At 49.0% G+C, this 25,254-nt stretch overlaps 1 protein-coding gene across 2 annotated transcripts in view; it reads left to right on the top strand.

The window, feature by feature from the left end:
- The window catches only part of Dhcr24 (24-dehydrocholesterol reductase), a 31,073-nt gene extending 6,028 nt beyond the window's left edge, over positions 1–25,045 (top strand). For both annotated transcript variants that reach the window (XM_050136454.1, XM_050136453.1), the window contains 7 exons: positions 7,371–7,476; positions 7,991–8,109; positions 9,500–9,763; positions 14,230–14,373; positions 21,745–21,942; positions 22,287–22,465; positions 22,551–25,045. In XM_050136454.1, coding sequence (XP_049992411.1) covers positions 7,371–7,476; positions 7,991–8,109; positions 9,500–9,763; positions 14,230–14,373; positions 21,745–21,942; positions 22,287–22,465; positions 22,551–22,704 — 1,164 coding nt within the window. In that variant the 3' untranslated portion in view covers positions 22,705–25,045. The remainder of the gene's footprint in view (positions 1–7,370; positions 7,477–7,990; positions 8,110–9,499; positions 9,764–14,229; positions 14,374–21,744; positions 21,943–22,286; positions 22,466–22,550) is intronic.
- Positions 25,046–25,254: the final 209 nt, after the last annotated feature.

The raw sequence follows: 25,254 nt of genomic DNA, 5'->3' as shown, positions 1-25,254 counted from the left end.
GGGGGGGGGGGGGGGGGGGGGGGGGGGGGGGGGGGGGGGGGGAGTGGACACACAAAATCAAGTGAGCACATGCTGTACCCTGGCTCTGGGAGCAGATGGACACTTCCCCATGTGAGTGACTCATGGGAAAATGTGTTCAGTCAAGGACATCCCAGAGTAGACAGGACCAAGGCCGTCAGTAAAGGCTCTATGTAGGCAGTTTCCCCGTCCTGCAGTCACTCTCAAATAAACACACTAAGGCTTATATTAATTATAAATGCTCGACCAATAGCTCAGGCTTATTACTAACTAGTTCTACCCACCCATGTCCTCCCGAGTCTTACAGCCACTGAGAGAACAGTCATGTAAGCTGAGAACTCCAGGGAATCTTTTGATCATTTTAATTTCATAAAAAATTAGGGATGGAGAAATCACAGGCAAACATGAGTGGCGAAAGGGAACCTGCTTACCCCTTCCTGCTGGTGGAAAAAAAGAAAGAAAAGGTGTATGTGGGCGGGAGATAGCCAGGAAAGGGGAACTTGCCCAGAAGTAGAAACACTCTTTGGCCCAGCTACTAATTCTACTTCTTAATGCCTTCTGGGTCTTTTAGCTAAGATAAGGTGTAATCATTCTACTTCTCCAAACATAGCTTAAGGAAAAGGGAATTGGGCTTCTGTGTAATCAGAGATCTCTAACACACAGATTTTGATTACATTTTTTTCTAAAAGAACAGTGCAATATCCAGCAACAGGAGAGTTACTGAATACAATGTGGCCACTTTGATGTCATTTCATTACTGTGAGACCCTGGCCAAAGTACACGTATCACTGTGTCTTCTCTAAGACAACTTTTTGGATATATGCCTGGCCTATAATAAACTGCACCTATTTAAAGTGTGCAGTTGGGTAATAAATTTTGACATGAGTTTGACAGCCTTGCACCAGTGAAACCATTATTAAAACACAGAGCGGAGCGTACCCGACAGCCTTAAAAGTTTACTCATGGCTCTTGGTAATTTTTTCCCCTTAAGCCCCTCCCTACCTGTTCCACCCACAGCATTGTGTTAACAGTGTTCTGCTGCTGTTGCTGTAAATGAATGCTAGACACTAGAGACCATTGACAGAAGCTGTTTAGTGTATACTTTTCTGGTCTGGGTTCTCTAAAAGGGTCATTTAAGACACGTCCATTTTGAAGCGTTTGTGCCTAGCACATACTGTCTGCTAAATAGTATCCTTTGTGTGGAGAGATCAGTTTGTTTAGCCATTTACCTGCAGGTGGACATCCGGGCTATTTCCACTTTGGTCAGGAACATTTCTGGGCAGACTTTCTGTAAACATGCAAAGTCTTCCTTTGGGGCTGGAGAGCTGACTCAGCTCTTGCCGAGGACCTGAGTTCAGCCCCTGTCACCCACCATGTCAGACAGCTCACTAAGCGTCAGGGAAGCTGCTGGATACCTCAGACCTCCACACACACACATACACATAATTTAAAAACTAAAATGGGGACCAGAGAGGTGGCTCATCGGTCAATCACTCATACTGTTTCGTAGAGGACCCAAGTTTGGTTCCTGGCTCCCATATACAGGGTTGACAACACCTGTAACTCCAGGCCTGGGGACCCAAAGCCTCTGACCTCCAAGGGCACCTGCACACGTGTACCCAGACACAGATATGCACAGAACACATAGTTTAAAACAATACAAAGAAATCTAAAAACAACAACAAATCGTTATACATCTCTCCTTGGACAAATGTGAAGGAGAATGGCTGAGTCACGGCAGGTGGATGTTTGTGTATGTTTAAGGGCTTGGTCGGGTTGTTTTCCTAAGGAGCAGCGCATTTTTACAGTCCTGTGAGCAGTGTGTGTGCCTGCTGCTACGTATTGCTGGACCTGTCGTAGTGGTCCTTGATTTTAGCCGTTCTCGTGTGTGTGTGTGTGTGTGTGTGTGTGTGTGTGTGTGTTGTGGTGGCGTCTCCTTGTGGTTTTAGCTTGCTCTCCCCTAATGACTGAAGACCCTGGCCCTCTTTCCATGCAGATACTGGCCGTTGGCATGTCGTCCTTCTGAGGCCTGCTCAGATCCTTTACTAATTTTTTAGGCTCCAAAATCATTTGATATTTTCTCTTTGTCCATGACTTTTGAAAACCAGAATTTTATTGCCCGTGCAGGCGTGCAGAGGTCAGAGGACGGCTGTGGGAATAGGTTTTCCTTCCATCTTACAGGCTTGGGGATCAAACTCAAGTTGTCAGGCTTGGTGACAAGTGTCTTTATCCACTGAGTCATGTCACCCATTCTAAAATACTTTCTAATTTCCCTTTTGCTTTATGTTTTGACCTGGGGTAGTTACATGGATGTTTAGTTTCCAGACATTTAGCAAACTCCTTCTGTGTCAGATTTCTGATTTAATTTAGCTATTGCCAAAAGACTGAATGCTTTCAACTTAAAAAAAAAAAATACTCCAGGTTAGTATTGTGTGTGTGTGTACGTGTATGCGCTCTTGTGAGTGCACAGTTTTGGACTGACATGTTCTACAAATGTCAATTCGGTCTCATGGCTCATAGTCTTGTTCAAATCTGACTTTGTACGTTTCCTCCCCGCTCATCATGGAGACTGAAGTCGACCTGTTATTGTAGGTTTGTTTATTCTCTAGTCATGTATCAAAGTTTCACATCATGAATTTCAAAACTCTGTTACTAGACATAAACAAACATGTTTAAGGTTTTCTTAATATCCTTTTGATTAATCTTTTTTTTTTCATTATGAAAAGATATAGCTTAGGTTGGCCTTGAACCCCACACCTACTGCCTGCCCTCAAATGCTGAGATTACAGGTGTGCACTACCACATCTGGCCGAGATTGCCTTTTTAAAAAAAAAATTCTCAGTTATAGTCTTCCTCTGAAATCTTAGTCTGGTATCGATAAAGCCACTGCCTTTTCATTTGACCAGCAGTGGCATGATATGTATTTCTTTAATCCTTTTCCTGTTGACCTAATAAAGTGTGTTTCTTCTAGGCAGCACCCGGTTGGGTCTTGCTTCTTTTAAATTGAACCTGGCAGCCTCTGTCTTTTAATTGAGGTGGCGAGACTGTTGCGTCTGATGTCCTTAATTGATGAGGTTTGAGCCTGTCACCTGCTGCTCATGCAGTCTGCCTTTGTGCCTCATTTATCCCCTGCTTCTTTTTTCTTTCTTCTTCCCGGCATTCTTTTGGATTATCAAATGATCTTAATGATCCTGTGTTAGCTTTCTTTAAGGTGGAGCACAGCTTCAGGGTTTCCAATATGCGTTTTCCTCCAGGTCCAGTAATGTTATCTCACTTCGCACAGGGTTTGAAGACCCGAGGACAATAAACTTTCAGGTCCTCCCTCCTGCCCTTTGCTCTATAGTCACACTCTCCCTAGCTCTGCGCTGTTACTGTCATTATTTTAATAACCAGTTGCCTATTAAAGAAATTTAAATAAGAACACCTATTTATCCATGGAGTAGTTACCATCTATTCTAGAGAATAAATTTCTGTGCATTTGATTTCCTTTTGTCTGAAGGACCTCTTAACATTTCTTGCTTATGTCACAATGTATACACATGCACATTTTCCCAGGCTGACAGGTATTTTTCTCTCAGTACTTTGGAGAAGTTACTCCACTGCCTTTGCTTGCATTGATTCTAGCAAGAATTCTGTCGGGTTTTTGTTTTAATGTATTTGATTTTTACTTATGTGTCTGTATATGCACACACATGCATGAGTCTCCATAGAGTACAGAAGAGGGCATCAGATCCTGGAGTTACAGGTGATTATAAGCCACCCAACATGGATACTGGGAACTAAACTCATAGCCAAGTGGTGGTGGTACACACATTTAATCCCGGGACTCAGGAGGCAGAGACAGGCAAATCTCTAAGTTCGAGGCCAGCTTGGTCTACAGAGCAAGTTTCAGGACAGCCACGGTTACACAGAGAAACCTTGTCTTGAAAAAACAAACAAACAAAAACAACAAAAAAGAAGGAATACATGTGAAAAAAAGAATAGCACCCCTCTTAATAGGCTTCTCCCCCTCTCTTTTCTGCTAAGAGGTTTTTTTTTTAATCACTGCGTTTGAGCAATTTATTGTGATGTGTTTTGGTATGATTTTCTTCGTAATTTTTGGGTTTAGAATTTGTTAGTTTTTTTCACTGAAGCTTTGAGGATGTTTTTTTTTTTTTCCGCCTCCTTTATCTCTCCTCCTTTGGAGACTGCTATAACAGGTGTGCTAGGCCTCTTCAGATTCTTCAAGCTATTTCTCCTGTCTCTCTGGAAATGGTTTCCATTGCCCTCTATTTAAGTCCACTCATTTTTCTTTTGTAATTCCCAGTTTGCTATGATCCTAGTCTATTGTATCTTTCATTCCAGACACTGGGTCTTGCTAATATCTTTTGTAGTTTGTGTGTGTGTGTGTGTGTGCACGCGCACACACACACAACGCACATGCTGAGGGGCACATGTGGAGTTCAGAGAATAGTTTTCAAAAGTCAGTTCACTCCTGAATTCTGTAGATTGAACACAGGTCTTCAGGCTTGCAAGGCAAGTTCCTTTCTCCACAGAGCCATCTTACTGGCCCTCAAACTTAACTATTTGAACACAGAGAATTCAGCTGGTGTTCCTGATTGCTCTTCTGTTTGTTAGTTCTAGTTCTGTTTTGCTTGATGGGTTTTTCTCGTCATGTAGTTTGCTGCATCTTTGCTACCTGGAAGTGTTGACTGGACAGTTGTGACATTCTGACCTTTTCCTAGTGGGCTTTGGGTATTGCATTCCTACATGTCTTGAGGTTGTATTTCTAGGAGGCAGCTAAAATCCTGGGAAACAATTTGATCCTCTTGAGTCTTGATTTTCTTAGGTGGGAGCAGAGCACCATCTAATCTGAGTTAGTTGTTTCCCCAATACTGAGGCAAGGCATTGTAAGGACTCTGCCCAAGGCACCGTGCATCAAGTTTTCCAGGCTGGTTTATGAGAGTGGATGCTAGGCCCTGGATGACCTTCTGGTGTCTTTACCTGTAATCTTCCCTGATGATTCTGCTCCCTGGCCTCAGCCTCAGGAGATAGGTTGCATATGCTGTGGTCCCCTTTTCAGTTCTTCCAGGAGTTCCTCTCTGGACAACACTGTTGTGAAACTCTGTGCTGCAAACACTTTTCTGATTGGTCCTCTGGAACTCTGGTCTAGAAGATCATAATGATGCAGGCTCCACCCGGGTTTCCCTCCCTATTCCCCTCATTCTGGGCAGATTAGAATAGTCTCAGAGCTTGCCTTGTTTGTTCCCTGTCTCTCAAGTATCGTTAACTGTTTAGTAGGAAGGGCAGAGCAAGCAACTTCCAAAACTAAGAAACAGAAGCAGCTGGCTCTCTGGACAGTCACCCAAGGTTCCTCTGAAACAGTGAGTCATCCATCTTCGGCTACAGGCCCAGAATATATGACAGCCTTTTCTGTGAAGCAGGAATTTGGAAGGACTGTCCTACCTTGTCTTAGCAAAGTTCAGCAATTGCATGCTTGTGTCCTGCTTGTCCAATTTGGACAGCATACTGTCAGCAGTTGAGGCAAGGGCAGTTTGTTGCCCAGTGGCTAACTTTGCCATAGCAAAAGTAAACTCCATATGGAGGTTCTTCGATATCCAACATCCTTTTTTGGAATAAATTTATGCAACCAGGAGCAGATGTGTCTCACTGTCATGAAAAGCCTTAGGATGGACTAGAGAGATGATTCAGTGGTTAAGAGCACTCTTACAGAGGATCTGGGTTTAATTCCCAGCACCTATGTGGCAGCTCACAGTCGTCTGTAACTCTAGTTTCAGTGGCTCTAAAACCCTCATACAGATATACATGAAATCAAAACACCAATACACATGAAGTAAAAAGAAATAAGTTTTTAAGAAAAGCCTTAGGTTATTAAAACATCTTAAATGCCATATTTCATAAGTCCCTGAAGTATATGAAGGCTGCCCACCTATCTAAAAATAAATATGTCTCTTATTTAACCTTGAAAATATACCTAGCATGACTACAAGTTTGATTCTTATGGATGACTAAATACTAATCTAATTTCTTAATTATACATTATATTTTTTAATGAGCTATCTACGTATAATACCTCAAACAAGAGTAGAAACTTATATACAGTAGAATAAAAAGAACCTTAAATTTGTATCAATATACAATAATACCTTAAACAAGAATAGGAACATATATAGAATATGTTCTAACAAAAATAACCTTAAATTTGTATCAGTATATAAAAATCCATACCAATTTAAAATATTTGAGATTTAATAGTTGCTTTGTAGTTTAAATTAGACTCAGTAATCTTTTATGTCCTTTCTATAACTGCCCCCCCCCTTTTTTTCAGAAGGAGATCTTTGAATCCAACCTCCCTTGCTTAATTTCCTCCCTTACCATGACAAGTAACAATTTGCAACCAACCCCCCTAAACAATGACTAACATTCATAACCTATAGAACAATCAGAAACCACACACACACACACACACACACACATCTCTTAGGAATGTGGGCATCATATTCTTAAAATTACTTCCTGCTGACTGGGGGCAATAGCATCTTTAGAGGACCCTGAGAAAATTGAGATGATGATCAAGTCCTGGGAGAGCTAGCTGTATTATTTTTTGTCTAGTCTCTGTATGATGGAAAAATCTAGCACTTATCTAAAGTCCTTTTGAACTGGAGTCACAGGTGGTTGTGAGCTGCCATGTGGGTACCGGTAATCTAACCCAGGTCTTTTGGAAGAACATCCAGTTCTCCCAACTGCTAAGCCACCTATCCAGCCCCCTCTAGGACTAAATTTTTAGTAGTCAAACAGATGTGCATGTGTGGGTTTGTACTTGGGTATATGTATGTTGTATTAAAACATACAAAAGAGCAGCATAGACGTATGGAAAAGCAAGACAGATTGGCTTCGTGCTTGTCATTGCTAAGTGAATAATAGTATGGATGATTGCTATTTTTTGCTGTAACTTCCACATTAATATTTCTCCTATAATCTAGAATAAAAAGTAACTGAACTTTTCTTGTATTTATTCTGTTTGTTTGGGATTTGTTTTGTCTGCTTTCTTACAAGATTTTGCTATATAGCCCCAGCTGGCCTCCAACTTGTAAGCAAGCAGTTCTCCTGCCTCCGCTTCCCAAGTGCTAGGATTCTCACTGTGTGCAACCACACCCAATAGTTGTGAGATCTTCAAGAGGATGGCATTCAACACTTGCTTACTCGAACCAGAGGTCATTCACCGTTAATTAAAGTCAGTCTAGTATTCTAGAAAGAGCCGTAAAGGCTGAGATACTTGTTCTGCGTGCAGGCGTTCTTGTTGGGTTTGCTGTTTCCCTCAGACCCAGCCTCTCTCCTGTCCCCATCTACAGATTGTTCGAGTGGAGCCCTTGGTGTCTATGGGTCAGGTGACAGCTTTGCTGAACTCCCTTGGCTGGACCCTGCCTGTGTTGCCTGAGCTCGACGACCTCACCGTGGGTGAGTGCTCCGTGTTCGTGGTCGGTGGGCTGGGTGGTCTCAGTGTCACAGTGGAGGAGCATCAACCCCCCTCCATATAGCAGAGCTCCTCGGTGACAGCTTTCTCATGCTCCATTTCTGAGCAGTTCAGGTAATCTGATGCCGTCTGCCTCCTTGTGACTGTCCGTTGCTCCAATTCTACCAGTGTCACACTTGGAGTAAGTTTGGTTCCTCTCCCTGCAGGGTCTGTGACCACCAGAGCTTTTGTCCAGGGCCAGCACCCTCCCATAGCGCATAGCACCTTGCTACCCAGTAACCTCCCTTTTCGTTAAAGTTCCTCTTAACGTGGATGCACACACAGATTTATTTTAACCTCTAAGGCTGACCAGAGGTGAGGGTGGCGACCCTCAAGGAGATCTTCTCACTCCTGCCCTCCAAATCGATGGATAGGGAATACCCTCATTGAGTAGCTCCATTCCCACCAGCTCCACCCTGCACACCACAGCTTCCCCTGCTGACACGCTCGTCTCCACAGGGGGCCTGATCATGGGCACAGGCATCGAGTCGTCCTCCCACAAGTACGGCCTGTTCCAGCACATCTGCACTGCATATGAGCTGATCCTCTCAGACGGCAGCTTTGTGCGCTGCACGCCGGTAAGTTCAGAGATGGGGATCTGGTGGCCGTCCTGGGGGTTCCGTTGTAAATACATCTCTTGGGCTGTACTGTTGGGAATGCTATATACATGTTGAGGGGTTCATTTTCTCCAACAAACTGTGAGTGGATCCTATGATTGCCGTGAGTCAGATAGGACGCTCAAGCACAGAGAGGCTAAAGACCTGCCCGAGGTCACACAGATAGGAAGTCCTCCACAGCTAGAACTTAAACCTGGGTCACCGGGTTCAAGATGGGTACATCTGAGCCACCAGAGCTTTGGCCTCACGGAAGAAAACCCGAAGAAAGACAACTAGCTCGGGGGATTGGGCCTGGGGTTAATAAACCACAGTCAGCCAAGAAATCCTTCACGGTGAGTGGTTCTGCAGTCTTCCTGCACTCTCACCTGAGCCTTGTTATCTGGTCATCAGGGAAGGAGACAAAGGCTTCTCTGAGGCCGGGTTCCTCCTTTGGCAGCTGTGTGAGCTGGAGGGGGAAGGTTCCTGGCATGGAGCCAGGGGTGCTATTTAGGGAGTTTGTGCTGCGGTGACCTGGGCAGTGAGATAAGAAGTAGCCCAGGAAAGGGATTGGTTGACGGTATCCTGCTGCCTGCCACAGAACTAACTTCCTTGTCCCCTGGCCCACTGCTCCCTGTCCCGCTTGCCACCAAGGCAATACAGGCTAGTAGAGCTGGCACACCACTGGCCTATTGGTAAACCAGCCCGAGGCTGGAGTGTTTTGGGAAAAGGCTCTTGGAGACGGAAAGAATCTAACTTAGAGTGGCCAGTGGACAAGGCAGTGTCCGTCTGTGGGAGGGTAGGCTCAGATGTTCAGAGCCTGAGGCTGTAGGGAGACCCGGCTGCTGCAGCTGACTTTCTAGGAACCCTGACCCAGGCAGGTCTGCCTCAGTAGGGACTCATGCTCCTCACCTGTCAAAGCAGGCAGTACCCTGCCAGGCTCTGAAATAAGGTGACATGGGCTGTGAAAGGTACTGTCGCTTTTAGTGCCCGCTCAGTAGGGGGCACATTCACGTTTTCATGCCTCTTGGCAACCCTGGCTCTAATAGTGATCTATCTCGTTTAGCCTGCACTAGGGCCCCCCTTTAGTCCCCCCATGTCGGGTCTTTGGTCATGACCTTGCTGGGTAGTATGTGGTTCAGGGGCTAGGCTTCAGTAGCAGGTAGTGGATGCTGTTTAGCTGAGCAGCCCCGATACAGGGAGCAATGGGAGATTAAATATAAAGTAGGAACTGCGGCTGGAAAATTGAGTATGGATCATAATGTCATTGCTCAAGATAGCAATAGGCAGGAATCTGGCCCAGGCCCTATATGTTCCTTTATTGACCGTGTCTAGAGGTCAGGTTCTCAGCACGTGCCAATTCTGTCTCACGCAGTCTGAAAACTCAGACCTTTTCTATGCTGTGCCCTGGTCCTGTGGGACCTTGGGTTTCCTGGTCGCTGCCGAGATCCGTATCATCCCTGCCAAGAAATACGTCAAGCTGCGGTTTCAACCAGTTCGGGGCCTCGAGACCATCTGTGAAAAATTCACCCGCGAGTCCCAGCGACCGGAGAACCACTTCGTGGAAGGATTGCTGTACTCCCTAGATGAGGCTGTCATCATGACGGGGGTCATGACGGATGACGTAGAACCCAGCAAGGTAGGCCAGGGGAAGATAGGTGGCTGGGACCGGGCCTCTTCTTGACTGCTTGTGGCAGGCAGTTCACCAGGATGCCGGGACCAGGCTCCTTTAGAGCTGTGTTAGGGGCCACAAGAGTCCTGTCTTCTCTACTCCTGCCAGCTACCTGTCACGTGCTCGCCTCACGGTAGATAAAACCTAATGTCTAACAACAGCCCATGCCTTAGATGAGGAAGCTAATTTAAATTTCCACAGAATGGCAAAGGCAGGATTGGGCAATTACCTTGAAACTCTTCCAAACCAAATGGGCACACCCTCAGCTTTCACCATACAACGTCTAATGTTTTATTAACATTTTAATTATACGTAACAAGTGTGTAATGTTTTAATTTTTATTTTCAGACAGGGTTACATGCTAGCTCAGGCTGTCCTGGAACTCACTGTGTAATACAGGCTAAGCTCCAACTCATAGCCATCCTCTTGCCTCGGTCTCTCGAGTGTGTAAATTCTGGGATTATCGGTGTGAGTCAATGATGTAATATGTTTGTTGTTTTTGTACCTGTTTGTTTGTTTTCAAACCAGCCCTGGCTGGTATGGAACTCTATGTAGACTAGACTGGCCTCAAACTCAGAGATCCTCCTGCCTCTGCCTCCCAAGTGCTAGGATTAAAATTGTGTGCCACCATCCCTGGCAACCAAGTAATTTTTATTTTATTTTATTTATTTATTTATTTATTTGGTTTTTTCGAGACAGGGTTTCTCTGTGGTTTTGGAGCCTGTCCTGGAACTAGCTCTTGTAGACCAGGCTGGTCTCGAACTCACAGAGATCCACCTGCCCTGCCTCCCGAATGCTGGGATTAAAGGCGTGCACCACCACCACCCGGCACCAAGTAATTTTTAATAGAGGGATTTTTTTTTTCTCCATTCAGAAAGGATTTGTGTTCATTGTAAGAGACTTGGAGCTATGAACAAGTGAAAGACCTACACACATGACCCAAAGCTAACTAGATGTTCCTCATTTGGTCGTCCCCCCTCCCCCCACACACCGTGCATATGTAAAACCTTTTTCAAGTTTTTAAGTTAGAAAGTTAAGGTGCATTTCTTCAGACACACACACATACACACACGGTAACTAACCACTTCCACAGTCTGCCATGCATAGTTCAGCATATGTGGTTAGGTATGTCCTGCTCTTACCCTGTCCCGGGCCATTTATTTGAATGTAAGTACTTGGTCCTGATTTAAGACTCTTTTCTTGTCCTTACACACCAGTGTTTTTATGAATGAAATGGAACCCTGAGCCAAGGTGTAAGCACCCTAAATAGGGATGGATGAAACCCCGCAACCCTCAGTGTGGTAGTCACGCTCATGCCCGCACCCAGCAGCAGGCGGCTAAAGGCCTTTCCCCATCTCCTTGCCAGCTGTAGTGAGAGGATCACACTTTGATTTTTGCCAATCTGATAAGGTTAAAAATAGTGCCTCTTTATTTTGTAGCTCTCTTGTTACTTGCACGGTTGAACACACCTTTGCAGAGTTTTCTAGTTTGTCTACCTTTATCTGCGATCGCCTCTCCAAATTTGCCTTGTCCGGTGGGTAAGCGCTGTCCTGTGCTCTTTGGCTTTAGTTGATTTTAATGTCTTCAGAAGAGTGCATTGAGCAAACGCCCTCTGTTGCTTATGAAAACCACTGTCCGTGGTTGGAAATGTTTTATTAATTTAATTAGTGGAGCAGTGAGACCTTGAAGAATATCTTAAAGTAGAATTGGTATACGTCAAAGTATAGGCACCTCTTAAGGCTCTTGACCTGTACCTACACTCTTCAAACGTTTTAGAATTGGGGGCCTCAAAATGACTCAGTGAATATGGATACTTCCCACCAAGGCTGAGTTAGATCCCTGTGGCCTCCATGGCAAGAGGAAAGAACCAGCTCCCACAAGTTGTCCTCTGTCTCACACACACACACACACACACTAATACATAAATGAATAAATAAATTTTGTTTTGTTTAATTGGAAAGGAGAGCTAGAGATGTAGCCCAGTGGTAGGGTGCTTACCTAGTACGTATGAGGCCCTGGTATTAGTTAAATGTAATAATTGAAAAGGACTCACAAATCATGTGGAACAGTTCCCTCTCCATATTAGAAAATGAAGCCTAGTGAGGGACCGAGACTCTTGGAGATGTCCAGTGAGCATAGCAGATTTGCATTCTGGTCTCTGGCTCCTGATTCATGTGGGTCCCTGAGTCCCAGCTTCTAGAGTGTAGCAGTGTTCACAGCATTGATTCCTGGTGGGCCGCGTGTCTGGAGGAGGGTATCCAAGAGCATTAGTGGCAACAGCAGCCGTGGAGCTGAAGTCCTCTGGCTCTTCGTGGCCTCAGGCCTCGTCATTGTGAGGCCCCCACTCCACCCCTAATCACTTATCAGAGGAATCTGGCCCAAAGGTGTTCCAGCTTCTCCCAGGCTTTTCCTTAGAGGCTCCTTAGAGGCTGTCCACAGCATAAAGCTGAGGGGAGGGGCCAAGGGGAGAAGCCACTCACCTGTGAAAATAACTTGACCATTGTCTGATGGATTAGATGCCATCAAAGTGATGATTACAAAAAAGAATTGTTCAGCTTTTAAAGTGTTTAGACAGCTGACCCTGTCCCTGTGTTTCCTGAGGAGGGAACAAAGGCCCCAAGATCCTTCTAGGACAAATGGCAGGAAAGCCCAGAGGCCAGAGATTCTTGCCTTTTGTCCTAGCAAGCAAGACCGGACACAGATGTTAGCTGAGCTGGAACAGGATGCTGTTAGGCCAAATGTCCCAGTTTAGAAGCCAGCCAGACACTGTGATGGCCCTCTGGTGGTACCATCCAGGATGAGGCTCCCTATGAAGACATAATCCACTTTACAGCCAGTCAGGAGCTGCTCTCTGTGGATATGTTAAGGCCAGAATGAGCATCTGCAGCTACCTGGCCTTCCCAAGTGCCGTGTGTCCTGAGTGGTGGTTAGGGTGGCTTATTTAATGTTTCAGGACTTCTCTGGCACTGTGCTTCCCTAAGACCTTGGACCGAGGCACCCCAAGTTTCAACTTAATTACACAGTGAATGCCATTACCTTAGATCAAATTGCTCCGTCTGCTGCTGAGTTTCGGTCCCCTTCTGTTACCAAGCAGAGGCCTCACTCCCCATGGGGAAGCCAACTTGGGCAAACAGGCTCTTGTGCAGAACTGCCTGTCACAGAGAGGGCCCCACACGAGGGTGATACCCAGAGGGTGGCAGGTGCTAACTGTGGAGGGAAAGGCTGAAAGCCAGGGGCAGAGAAAGGAATTGATGCTGTGGCCCACTGTGGGCCAGGCCCACGCTAGGTGTGTCCTGTGTTGTGTGTTTTGACCTATACAGCCACTCCAGTCAGCAGTACCAGTATCTTGCCATAGGGAAAGTGAGCCAAGCAGGCTAAAGGATCAGCTTAGCTTACACATGGGAAGAGCAGGTTGGCACATAGTATGTGCAGTGTGGTATGGCCTGCTTTTTGTTTGTTGTTTTTGTTTGTTTTATGTTTTATTTTATTTGGTTTTTGGTTTTGTTGTTGTTTTGTTTGAGAGAGAAATAAAGCCCTAAACATGTATGTATTTTTTATTGTTAATTCACACACGCAGGAAACTGGGTTAGGGAGTGTAAACAGAGAGTGCTCATTATTTTCCTGGCCACCCAGACTCAAATAATCTTATTCATCAGCCAGTAAAAGCAACACTTGTACAGAAGGACATCCCACATCAAGGGAGTGGCCTGCACCAGTTCACACAGTTAGAGTATAGCCAGGCAACATGTGCTCCAACCTTCCAGCTCTAGAACGTTCTGTCTTCCCAAGAGAACCTGCCCAGAGTTCATTCCAGAGGAGAGGGAGCTGGGGTCTGAGCAGCTAAGTCACCTTGGAGCCAGCCAGATCAAAGCCTGAACCTCTGAGAGCTATAAGCCAACAGTTCGGGGTATCATTGGAGGACACAGAACCAGGGACCAGGCTTGTAACCTGAGCTTCCCTCCAGGAGATGGGGACTATAGGGAAAGTTCTGAACCTAGAGGACTGGAGCCAAGTCTGGGAACAGGCAGGAAGTGCCGTGGTTGGCTGGAGTTGGAGCTGTGGGCGACAGTGAGGGTGATCCACACTGCCTCAGTGAGGGCAGCAGGAAGCTAACCTGTGCAGAGCCCTGAAGTGTTACTGGCATCGTGAACACTGACTTCTGTTTGAATCAGGTCACTGGCTAAGATGGGCCACTCAATTTCCTAGACTGCCAGAGCCAGCTCCACGGCCCTGTGCTCGGCACTAAGGTCACTGAGTGTCTGCTCTCTGCTGGAGAGGGCCTACTGTGCCCAAGCCGCCTAGCTTTGAAGGCTCTCCAAGGCCACAGCTGACATGTCAGAGGTTTGACAAATGGCTGGATTGCTGTTGCTCCCTGGTGGCTCCCTTGTGGTGTCTGGCATTCCCCGATCACAAATACACTCTTGTCATTTCAGCTGAATAGCATCGGCAATTACTACAAGCCGTGGTTCTTCAAGCATGTGGAGAACTACCTGAAGACGAACCAGGAGGGCCTCGAGTACATTCCCCTGCGGCACTACTACCACCGCCACACGCGCAGCATCTTCTGGGAGCTCCAGGTGAGGCTTGGCTCCCCTGAGACAGCAGGCCGTTCACACTGGGGCCACCGGTCTCTGGCCCAGCGGAGCAGTTACTGTGTTTTGGGCGGGGTACAGCCACCTGCCATGAGAGTTGACACCGAGAGCGGGGGGGGGGGGGGGGGGGGGGGGGGGGGGGGGGGGGGGGGGGGGGGGGGGGGGCATGCTTTGCGGAAGGCAGGCAGACCTGCTTTATCTTTCAGAACCTCCAGGAGAGTCCCTGGGCAGAGGAATGGCCAGCTGTGGGCCCAGAGAATTAAACTGGGGTCTGGTGCCTAGTTCGGGGAGCGCAGTACACTCCTGATGCTGGGTAGCTGCCACCTCGATAGGGTCCCAAGAGTTCTCTCTGTACCACAAGAGCAAGTAAACAGTCTTCATGTTCTTTGGGGGGACACTCATCGCACACGTAAGAAGTGGAATTGCTGGATTATGGTGATTCTGTGTCGAACTGGCAGAGGTCCTGCCAGAGTGTTTCCCACAGTGGTTGTGCGGTTCACGTTTCACCTAGCAGTGTTCCAGGTTCCCCGTTGATCTAGCCAATACTGGTTTTCTGATCTGTAAGCTATTGTTATTATTACGGCCAACCTCAGAGAGGCGGTGCTGAACAGCGGTCTTTGATCTTGAGCGTTGTGTCAGTGCTTGTGGCCCATTTGTGGGGTCTTTAATTGTAGACCATTCGTTCATTTGTTTTGTGTGTGTTCGCATGTGTGTAACACATGTCACGATGGTCAGAGGACAACTTCCAAGAACCAGTGCTCTCCCTCGGCTTTGTGGATCCCCGGGGTCAAACTCAGGTCATCAGGGTTGGCATCCAGCGCCTTTGTCCACTGACCCATCTCTCTGGACACTTTGTCCATCTTTGTTTGTTGTTGTGTGTGTTCCTCACACACTCTGGATGCCAAGCCATTAGCAGACACGCGAGTTGCAAATATTTCTCCATCCTGCACGTTGCTTTCACAGTTTTCACAGTGTCTGTTGACATACATGTCTTTCATGTCAATGAAGTCTAACTTACCCATTTTGTTCAGTGTCTTATTTAAGAATTTATTAACAGCCGGGTGGTGGTGGCACACACCTTTAATCCCAGCACTCGGGAGGCAGAGGCAGGCAGATCTCTGTGAGTTTGAGACCAGCCTGGTCTACAGAGCAAGTTCCAGGACGGGCTCCATAGCTACACAGAGAAACCTTGTCTCAAACAACAAAAGAATTTGTTGACAAATGTGACATCAGGAAGATCCCTGCTCACCATTCCCCCTCCCCCCCCCACATCCATGCCTGCCTCCAGGAGCTCTGCCTCCAAGGCTAAAGCACCTTCATTTAGGTTGAACCTTTTGCACCTCCTATGCGAGGCAGGGGTCAGTAGCAGTCGCTCAGGACCTCGCTGCCCTGTTGTCCCTGCAGGCTGCATATGTCTGAAACAGAGTTAGAGCCGGGGTGCAGAATGAGGTCACCCAGCAGCCAGAGGCTGGGTCACGTGGCTCCTTGTAGGTCAAGTAAGAACTTAATGCTTCTTCTAGGTGTGATAGGAAGCCAGTGGGCACTTCGAGCAGGAAGGCGATGTGCCCTACTTTTTTATTTTTAATCTTAGAGGAAATCTGGTAGCTGGAAGGAGCGTGAGGTAGGTTGGGGGCAAAGCGGTCGTGGAAAAAGAGATGAAACATGTCTGTTGCCTGGGAGGCGACAGAGGCAAAGAGCAGCTTGATGGACTCGGGCAGGATTTCCAGACAGATTGGCTTGAGCTCAAGGCTGGAAACCCCTAACTACCACGGGAAGCAGGGGAGGCATGGAAGAGGATACTGGACGTTCTGAGTTGACCACATCTGTTGAAGCTACTGCTTTGAGCAAACAGATGGGATCTTGAGTTGGTCGCCAGGCAACCGTGTGTGTGAGGACCAGGGGGCCTCAGCAAGGTTAAGACCATGTGTGTAAATATGGACCTTGGTGACCTTGGTGGTGGGGAAATGTTTCTGGGTTTGTGGGGGGTTTTGTTTGGTTATTTTGTGTTTGAGATAAAGTCTCATGTAGCCCATGCTGGTCCTTATGTCAGTGAGACCAACCCCAGCCTTGTACATTCTCCCCTCCCCAAATACAGAGCTTTTAGGCCTGTTCCCCACACCTGGCCTTTTTTTTTTTTTTTTTTTTTGAGAAATGTTATTTAAAGCCATGATAGTAGGTGCATGAAGACTCCAGTCCTGGGTCCCCTACAGCCCCAGGGAGAGGAACCAGCAGAAGAGAAGGTCCTTTAGCCAGAGCCCTGGGGACCTTCAGGATAATGTCGAGTGCTAAGTGAGACAAAGGGGTAGAACCAGCTTTGAATAGCAGGTGAGAGCCGGAAGGCCGAGTCTGAAAGAAAGGGATCATGAAAACCAATCTCAGCGGCTACTTAAAGCAAATAGACACGGGACAGATGGTGGAAGGAGGGTGGGACTAAGAAAGAATCTGCAATTGTTTTTAGAAGAGGTGACATCATGGTTATGTGTCCTGGGGCTGATGGGGAAAATGACAGTCCAGGGTGAGGGTGTTTAGAGAGGGGGATGAGTCCCTGGCTCAGCTGAGAAAGTGGCCTCCTGTGGTGGCATGTGTGGGAGGGAACAGTCGCTGGAAGTTGGGGACAGTTGGGAGGTGGGAAGTCGAGAGAGTTCCCTTTTGGTTGTCTGTAATTTCTCAGTGAAGTCAGAAGTAGGAATTTCAGCTGGGACATGGTGACAGACCACTTGAGAGGGGGACATGTGAATTGTTCCTTACAGAATAGGAAGTTCATTGCCTGGGGATGGCCAGGGGATTCAGCTTCCTGCGACTCGGGACCATGAACTCCTGGCAAGGCCAGCATGTGGCTGTGGGTTTTCATACTGTGACAGCGGGTGCCAGGTCAGTAGCGGGCCACCTCTGGGGGCATCTGGACAGTAGGAAATGTGGAATAAATGAAGATAGACCACTGATTGTCTGGGACCGACTGGATGATACTTTTGTACCCCAGCAACTTAGTTCTGCTGCGCCAGGGCACTGCAGTGGTCCCATCCACGGTGAGTGAGTGTGTTGTGGGTGGCTCTGGGAAAAGATGCAGCAGGACTGATTTGGCTCTGAGATTAGATCGCCATGGTGACAGTCTTGTCAGCTGCTCCGAGATACGACATGAGAGCAATAGCCAAGCTCAGTGAAAGATGAGACTGCTGAGAGACAGGCAAGCAGGCTGGGGAGCGGGGGTACCAACGAGTGGGGACATCACAGGTGTGGGGATTAAAATCACAAACTGTGAGGGAAAATGAAGGTGATAGTGACCAGGCTCCGTGAAGTAGAACTGCAGTGTATGAGGGTGAATAAGAACGCAGTGGTTCAGAACCAGGGAGGGGCACAGTGGCCCAGGCTTCAGTGATGTGGGGTGATGGATTGCGATTGGCCAGGCCCAGTGAGGGGTAGCCATGAGTGTGGGATGAGCGGATGCAGCAGTCCAGGCCTCATTGAGGAGTGGGGTGAGGGCCATAGCAGAGCACTGGGCTGAGCTCCCCAAGTCCAGTTGAAGAGTGGGAGGAATGAGAATATGAGCAAAGAGGTCAAGACCATAATGGGGTCACCCACTGCAACAGCTTACCTGAGCTAATGGGAGTTCACCAACTCCACCCGGAAAGGGAGGAAACCAGCATAGGTCCAAACTAGTTCCTCTGAATGTGGGTGACAGTTATATGGCTGGGGCAGACTGAGGGGCCACTAGCAGTGGTACTAGGATCTATCCCTACTGCTTGGACTGACTTTTTGGGAACCCATTCTCTTTGACTGGATACCTTGCTCAGCCTAGATATAGTAGGGAGGGCCTTGGTCCTTCCGCAAAGCAATTGCCTTATCCTCTCTGAGGAGTGGGTGGGAGATGGAGGGGGCAGGTGAAGGGAATGGGAGGAGAGGAGGGAGTGGGAACTGGCATTTGTATGGGCTAAGGGGACTGCAGTGGTCAGGCTCCAGGGGGGACCCATGAGTGTGAGGCCATGGGTGATGGATGAGGGAACCCTTACTCACGGCCATACGGACTCCTTTAGCTGCCTAACCCCCACAAAAGATCACCCAAGAGATACTCGGGCATATTCTGCAGTGTACCTTTCATGTTACGGTTGACAGTCATTGCCACCACAACCCAACTGATAGCACCATGTCGTTGACCCACTCCAGCTGAGGGGCGCTGAGCCCCATCTCCAAAGGAGATAGATAGATCTTGAACTGTTCACAGTCTGTGCTCAAAACGAAGCTTGCTGCCTGTTGTTGCTCTGTTAGGTAAACACTGTCCTAAATCACCTTCCTTTGCTGGAAGGAACTGGAAGAACAGGTGTTTTAAGCCTGTGTTTGCTCACCTGGAGTTTGTTTACTCTTGGGACTTAGAAATGCTAGGCAATAGGGAAATAGCACTGGGTGGCAGCCGGCTGCAGAAGCCAAGCTGTCAGTCACAGGAAGGTTTCAACTGGCCCGCAGGAGCGCCAAGCAGAGATGGCCTGCAGAATGTTGTTCCCATAGAGATCAATGGACTTTACCCACACCTCTGGCCCTAGACCAGCCTCTTTCCTCTCCCTTCTGCCTAGAGTGGTTTCCTGAGGAGGAACCCAGCTTCCTGAGTCCCTGGGGAAGTGGGTGGGGCCCCCAGCTAAGCAGAGACCTTTCTGATAAGGAACACACACCACACAATCTCAGGACATCTCAGGACTTAGACTTTCCCTTCAATACACCTTCCCTTCCATTGGCTGCCTTCACTTCAGCTTCCTCCCAGGAGGAAAAAGGATCTTTGAAAACAACCGGGTGAACCTGCACTCTGGGTGAGAGTCAGTTCGCCTCTCACAGGGGACCAGCCTGGCTGGCTCAAACATCTTCCTTCCTTCCCGACTTGGGTCACCAAGCAGCACCAAGTTCAGGGCTTGCTAGATGACCTGTAGGGCCCGATGCACAGAACAGGTCTAAAGGGCTTCTAAAATTCCTAAAATATGAAGCCTTTTTCTTTGTCCTGTCATAAGTATTTACATAATAAAAAAACATTCTAAGTTATTAGCATGGATTTTACCATTCTTCTAAATATAAGAGCATTTACTGGGGCTCAGCAATAGGCAGCTTGCCTAGCACACATGAAGCCATAAGTTCAATCCTTAGCACAATGGGGTTGGTCTAGGCGGGGGGTTGACACCCACTGCCTTTGGTCTAGAGAGATGATGGTCAATGAGTACAGCATTAGCTGTTCAAGAGTGAGGACCCAGGTTCAAATCCCCAGAACCCACTTAAAGCTAGGCGTGATGACTCACATCTATAATCCCAGAGCTCCTAATGGGAGGTGGAGCAGGAGAATCTGTGGAAGCTTCCCAGACAGCTGACCTGGTACCCGGGGCAGCAAACAACCAAAGAGACCTTATCTCGGACAAGGTGAAAAGCAAGGGCCACACTAGAGCTGTCCTCTGACCTCTGTATGTCACTTCTGTGGGCATGCATTTACATACATATAAAAGCATACAAGGACTATTTTGCTTTTGGTACATGAACATTCTCTCTTGACCTTCGTCTTTCTATTAAGTCATAGGCCAGGTCTCTCTCATCTTCCGTGGCCATTTGCATAGCAGTTGTTAGCCTGTGGGGGCGAGTAACATGGTAAGAAAGGAGATCTGGGATCCTTGGTCATCGTTGGGGCCTTGCAGCCAGCCCACCCAAGCAGAGGTGGCCAGTAGCAGGCCGGATGCAGGCAACAGGGAGGTGGCAGGAGCTTGAGGGAGATTGCTGGGATGAGTGGCCTCCGTGTATTGGCAGGACAGGACAAGAGTGAAGCCAGGGCCTTGGGGACCCCAGGTCACGAAGGGGACAAAGGACGGATTGTAAGGCAGTAGCAGAGGGGAAAGAAAGTTTAAACATTGCTTTTTGAGGTGGACAGTGTCGGCTGAGACAAACCAGTGGATCTGAGAAAGGGGACATGGTGTCACTGAGAGCTAAAAGCAGGCCTCTCACCGTGCTCACCTGTCAGGGCAACAGCAGGGGTCTGGAAGTGTGACCACATATTGCTGGTGGGCGTGCGAGGAGCAGTGTTCGCCTCAAGTTTCAGAGTATAAGACTGTACCTGCTTCTGAAATAGGATCCCTTAAAGAGACCCACAGCATTTAATCTAAAGTTGCCCATGTCCGGGAACTTAACAGCAAGTGTGCGTATTGATGGGTAGACATAGGCAGAGAGATGCCTCACGGATAATCTTTGAATGATCTAAATGTTCATCAATGTAGGACCACTTAAATAAATAGCTCCACATCAGGCAACAGAGTGAGGCATGGGTAGGCAGTCTGTGCGAAAGGCTGGAGGGGTGATACTCAGTTTCTCTGGGTACTCTCCGATTCTCCTAGCCAGGAGGAGGCCATAGACATCTAGATGGACAGATGTGGCTACAGTGGGTTGACTCTAGCCTCACTCACTGTAGTGATATGTGGATCTAGCAGACTGGACAGCGGATTAGCGGCCTTATAGGAGAGCTCTGACTCCAGGGATGGGTGAGTGCTGCTACCCGGCTTTTAGCAGTTGGCACATACTGCTGCTTTGGGCTCCTGTTCCAGGGGACCTTCGGGAGCTGCCTCTGACTCTGTGTCCCAGTTCTGTCCTGTACCCTCCACTCCCAAGAGAGGCTCTCAGGACAGGAAGCATGTCTGGAATGCCTTGTCTCCGACACCCTTGGCATCAAGGCTCCAGGGCTTGTGGTACTCTCTGCACACTGGTGACTTAGGAAGGTGGCAAGGTCAGAGCTGGGAGGAACATTGTGAGCTAGTCCTCTAAACGAAGGGTGTGCTGGGGAAGCAACAGCACCCAGGGCGTGAGGGTAAAGACAGCATCTGCCCATCAGGGTCTCCAGGGAGACCAAGAGAAGCAAGTGAATGAATGGTTGGCTGTGTGCGATCCAACAGACTCCTTGTGGAGCGACTCCACCCACCTGGTGCATTCCTGCTGCCTGACCTTAGAAACATTGCTCAAGCTCTCTGCGTATCCCTTTTCTCACTGGATGGCATTCATTTAGCAAATATTTATGGGATATGATTCACTCTGACCTTAATCTCAAGAACAGGGATGGTAGCCATCTTATCATTGTGTTCCTGGTTTGGGGGGGCGGGGGTCACAGTATCTCTGTTGGTCTCGCGCGTCATTTTTCCCAGATAAGGAAGCTGAGCTCAGAGAAGTTCTGTAACTAGCCCAAGGCCGTCATAGTTGGTAAATGTGCAAGATGGGGATCAAACCCAGCTCCGTCTGGTAAAGGCCACCCTACCTTTTAAGGAGGGGCTCGCACCCTGGAGTATTTGTCCGGGGTGGATCGAGGGACCTGGCCGTGGCTCCGTCTTCCCATCCCCCTTCTCTTTCTTTTAGGATATCATCCCTTTTGGCAACAACCCCATCTTCCGCTACCTCTTTGGCTGGATGGTGCCCCCCAAGATCTCCCTCCTGAAGTTGACCCAGGGCGAGACTCTCCGCAAGCTGTACGAGCAGCACCACGTGGTTCAGGACATGCTGGTGCCCATGAAGTGCATGGCTCAGGCCCTGCACACTTTCCAGAACGACATCCACGTAAGCCGGGTGGCCAGGCGGGCATGCTCCCATGGGATCCAGACCTCCTCTCCAGAGCCATGCCACCCAGCTTTGTGTATCTGTCCTCCGGGCCTCAGTTCCTCCAACCATAAAATGAGGATCTTAGCCCACTCAGCCAGGGCAGCAAGAAAAAAGGGTCTGATGGGCTGCTGGCACCATGAGGTGGAGTGGGAGTATCTGGCAGGGGTATAGAGAAAACCAAAGCAGGGAACAGCCCGGAGCCTCTAGCGAGGGCTGCAAACTCAAAGTCTCCCTTGGTGGGATGTGGGCAGGCCAGTCCTATGTCTGCTACCTGAGACCAACCCACTTCCCTGGCCTCTCAGGTCTACCCCATCTGGCTGTGCCCGTTCATCCTGCCCAGCCAGCCAGGACTGGTGCACCCCAAGGGAGATGAGGCTGAGCTCTACGTGGACATTGGGGCGTATGGGGAGCCACGCGTGAAGCACTTCGAGGCCAGGTCCTGCATGAGGCAGCTGGAGAAGTTTGTGCGGAGTGTGCACGGGTGAGTGGCCTGGGGTGTCCGGGCACAGGGACCCTCTCACCCACCCTGCCCATCCTCACACCCTCACCCCTTCCCTCCCATGCAGGTTCCAGATGTTATACGCCGACTGCTACATGAACCGGGAGGAGTTCTGGGAGATGTTTGATGGCTCCTTGTACCACAAGCTGCGCAAGCAGCTCGGCTGCCAGGACGCCTTCCCTGAGGTGTACGACAAGATCTGCAAGGCGGCGAGGCACTGAGCGGGGCACCTCGGGAGCCAGATGCATGGGAATGGACTTGTTCTCCCTCACTCCAGCGTCTCTGCTTTCCCAGATTTCAGAAAGAAACCCCTCCAGAAATCTCCAGGGCAGCTCAGGCAAGCGGAAGGAAGGAAGCGCACGGGATCTGGAGTCATACAGTCCTAAGTCCCGCTCCCAGGTTAGCCACTCATTAGCCGTGCGACTCTGACTCTGGGCTGGTCACTTGGCCCCTCTGTGCCCTGTGTTCATCTGTGAAAAGAGGTAAAAATTCCTACCTGTGGGCCATCATCTGCACAAAGGGCTGGTTGTGTGGGAAGAGCTTCACGAGTGGCAGCCATGGCCACAGCTTCCCGTTCAACCTCACACCTGATTCCTGCTCCCCACGGGTCACCTGTGCACAGGTTTGGCTGGCATGATGAAGGGGGTGCCCTGGGGTTGCACCTGCATTGCCTGCATCAGCCACAAGAGCCCTTCATGGGGGCAAAGGAGGTTCCTTCTTCCCCCGGACCTCAGGGGGGGCCACATGATGGGCAGGCAGGCCCAGGATGTGCTGTGCCAAAGCCAGGTCCAGTCCAAAGTCCTCTCTGCCATCTTTGGGCCATCCTGCCCCTTCTTCCTGTGTGCGCAGGCCCGAGGGTCACCCCAGCCATCTCACTGGGCCCACTCAGGACTGTTCCTGGAAAAAGACGTCTCAAGATGGGAAGCCTGGCCTTCCTGGGCTTTCCTTTCTTGACTCCCTCCATCCAGACCTCCTCTAAGATCCACTGAGTCACAATGGGGGCACATGCTCATGACTGTGTCACATAGGGGTGGTTCCCACACTGAGTAAGAAAGGGGTGTCTGCCCTGTGCTACTGTGAGGACCCTCCCTGGGGTTGGAAGGAAAGCTTCCAGGGTCACTCATTCCCCCCCGTTATGTTCCCCCACCCCCAGCTCTAGTTAATTTCAGTGCCTTACAAATCCTAAGCTCAGAGAAAGTTAGCTCCATTTCCGTTCCAGAGGGAGGGGCCACTAAGGCCCCTCTGCCTTGTTAGTGAAGTGTGGTTGGTTATACAGCCCCACCTTCAGAACTGCCTGGCCTGGCTGAAAACCCAGAGTCTCCCGGGGGGGGGGGGGGGGGGAATCAAGTCCTGGAAGAGAAGCCAGAATTCAAGAGCTGAGCTGGTCACAGTCCCCACTAAGCTGCTGTTTTCTCAAGTCTCATTGAAACGTCAGAGCTCCTGAAGCCTTTCTGTGTTAGACAGTAGAAAGCCTAGTGTTAGAAGCTGGGGGAACATAAACGATCCAGGTGACAGTTAGGGACTGTCCATCATCTCGAGTTCTTCCTCCCACCCCCAAGCAGCTCCCCTGTCATTTTCATCTCTCTGGCACATGCCAGAACCCTTAAGAGTCATACTTTAATTGAAGGATGCTCACTGATGCCTCCAAGAGCTGTCATGACATACCGCACAGTGCCAGTGTGGTCCTGTGAAGGCTGGAGCACTTGTGGCCGCTGGAAGGCGGAGGAACCACCACATCCTCTTGGCCTGTGAAGGAAGTAGTCTTCACCTAGCTGTCTGTGCAGCGTGCATTCTTGGCACGGGCTCTCTTGGTGGTCCGTGTGCATCCTCGTCCTCACCGACTAATGACTCTGCTTGCTGCAGATGAATGGTCGATGCGAGCTAGGTTAGTTAGCGTGATATCTGAAGTACCATCGTTCCACCGCTTGAGCCTCCATCCCAGAGCCACTGGGACTGTGGTAGTGATGCCAGCAACCTGTGTCACCCTAAAGAGCCAAATTCTAGCCCACCACAGACACGCCCCAGGACCTGGGAAGGGAAGGGATTTTTTTAATCACATTAGCTTCAGGTTAGTGTTTGGCTCCAGTAATATCTTGCCTGAAAAGTGGCCGGTCGTCTTCCAAGCGTGGTGAGCTGGGTCCCAGGTTTTCCTCACAAGCCAGTCCTGTCATTGTCCAGCCATCCAGGGGCTTGGTGGTCACCTCGCTGCTGCAGGACAGTGCATGTGGGATGCCAGAGCAAGCCTCTCCCCTCCGTGACTCTGGTTTCTTGGCTGCATGAAGGTGTTCTGGAAAGTCAGAGTTGTAGCCACCGCCTGACTGGAAAGCTGAATTGGCTGTTACTGGAAGGGAAGAGGGGGAGGGGTGGCTGTGGCAGTGTGGTTTTTTTTTGTTTGTTTGTTTGTTTTTTTGTTTTAATTTGGTCATGGGGACCAAGGAGAAGGCATGACTCCCCCTGGTCAGGCTCTTGCAGCCTCAGGCGCTGTGCCTACTCTCCAGAACACACGTCCCTGTGGCTGTGGGGCCACCGCTTCTGTAAAAATAAAATACGGCCTGGAAGCTAGTCTGTCGTTTTTTGTTGTTGTTGTTGTTCAGAGGACCACAGTGTGGAGTCAAACCAGGACTCAGCAGCAGGTGTTGCCACTCGGCTCTGATGTCCTGTCTGAACACGAACACCCACAGATACGAGCTGAAAGAACATGGGGGGAAGCAGGGAGCAAATGCATTTCTATCATTCCAATGAAGACATGGTGGCAAGAGAGAGGATGGCAG

The sequence above is a fragment of the Alexandromys fortis genome, unplaced genomic scaffold, assembly GCF_014885135.2.
Source record: "Alexandromys fortis isolate MF-2015 unplaced genomic scaffold, M_Fortis_MF-2015_v1.1 scaffold_13, whole genome shotgun sequence".
NCBI lineage: Eukaryota > Metazoa > Chordata > Mammalia > Rodentia > Cricetidae > Alexandromys > Alexandromys fortis.
This window is presented reverse-complemented; position numbering and strand designations above follow the sequence as displayed.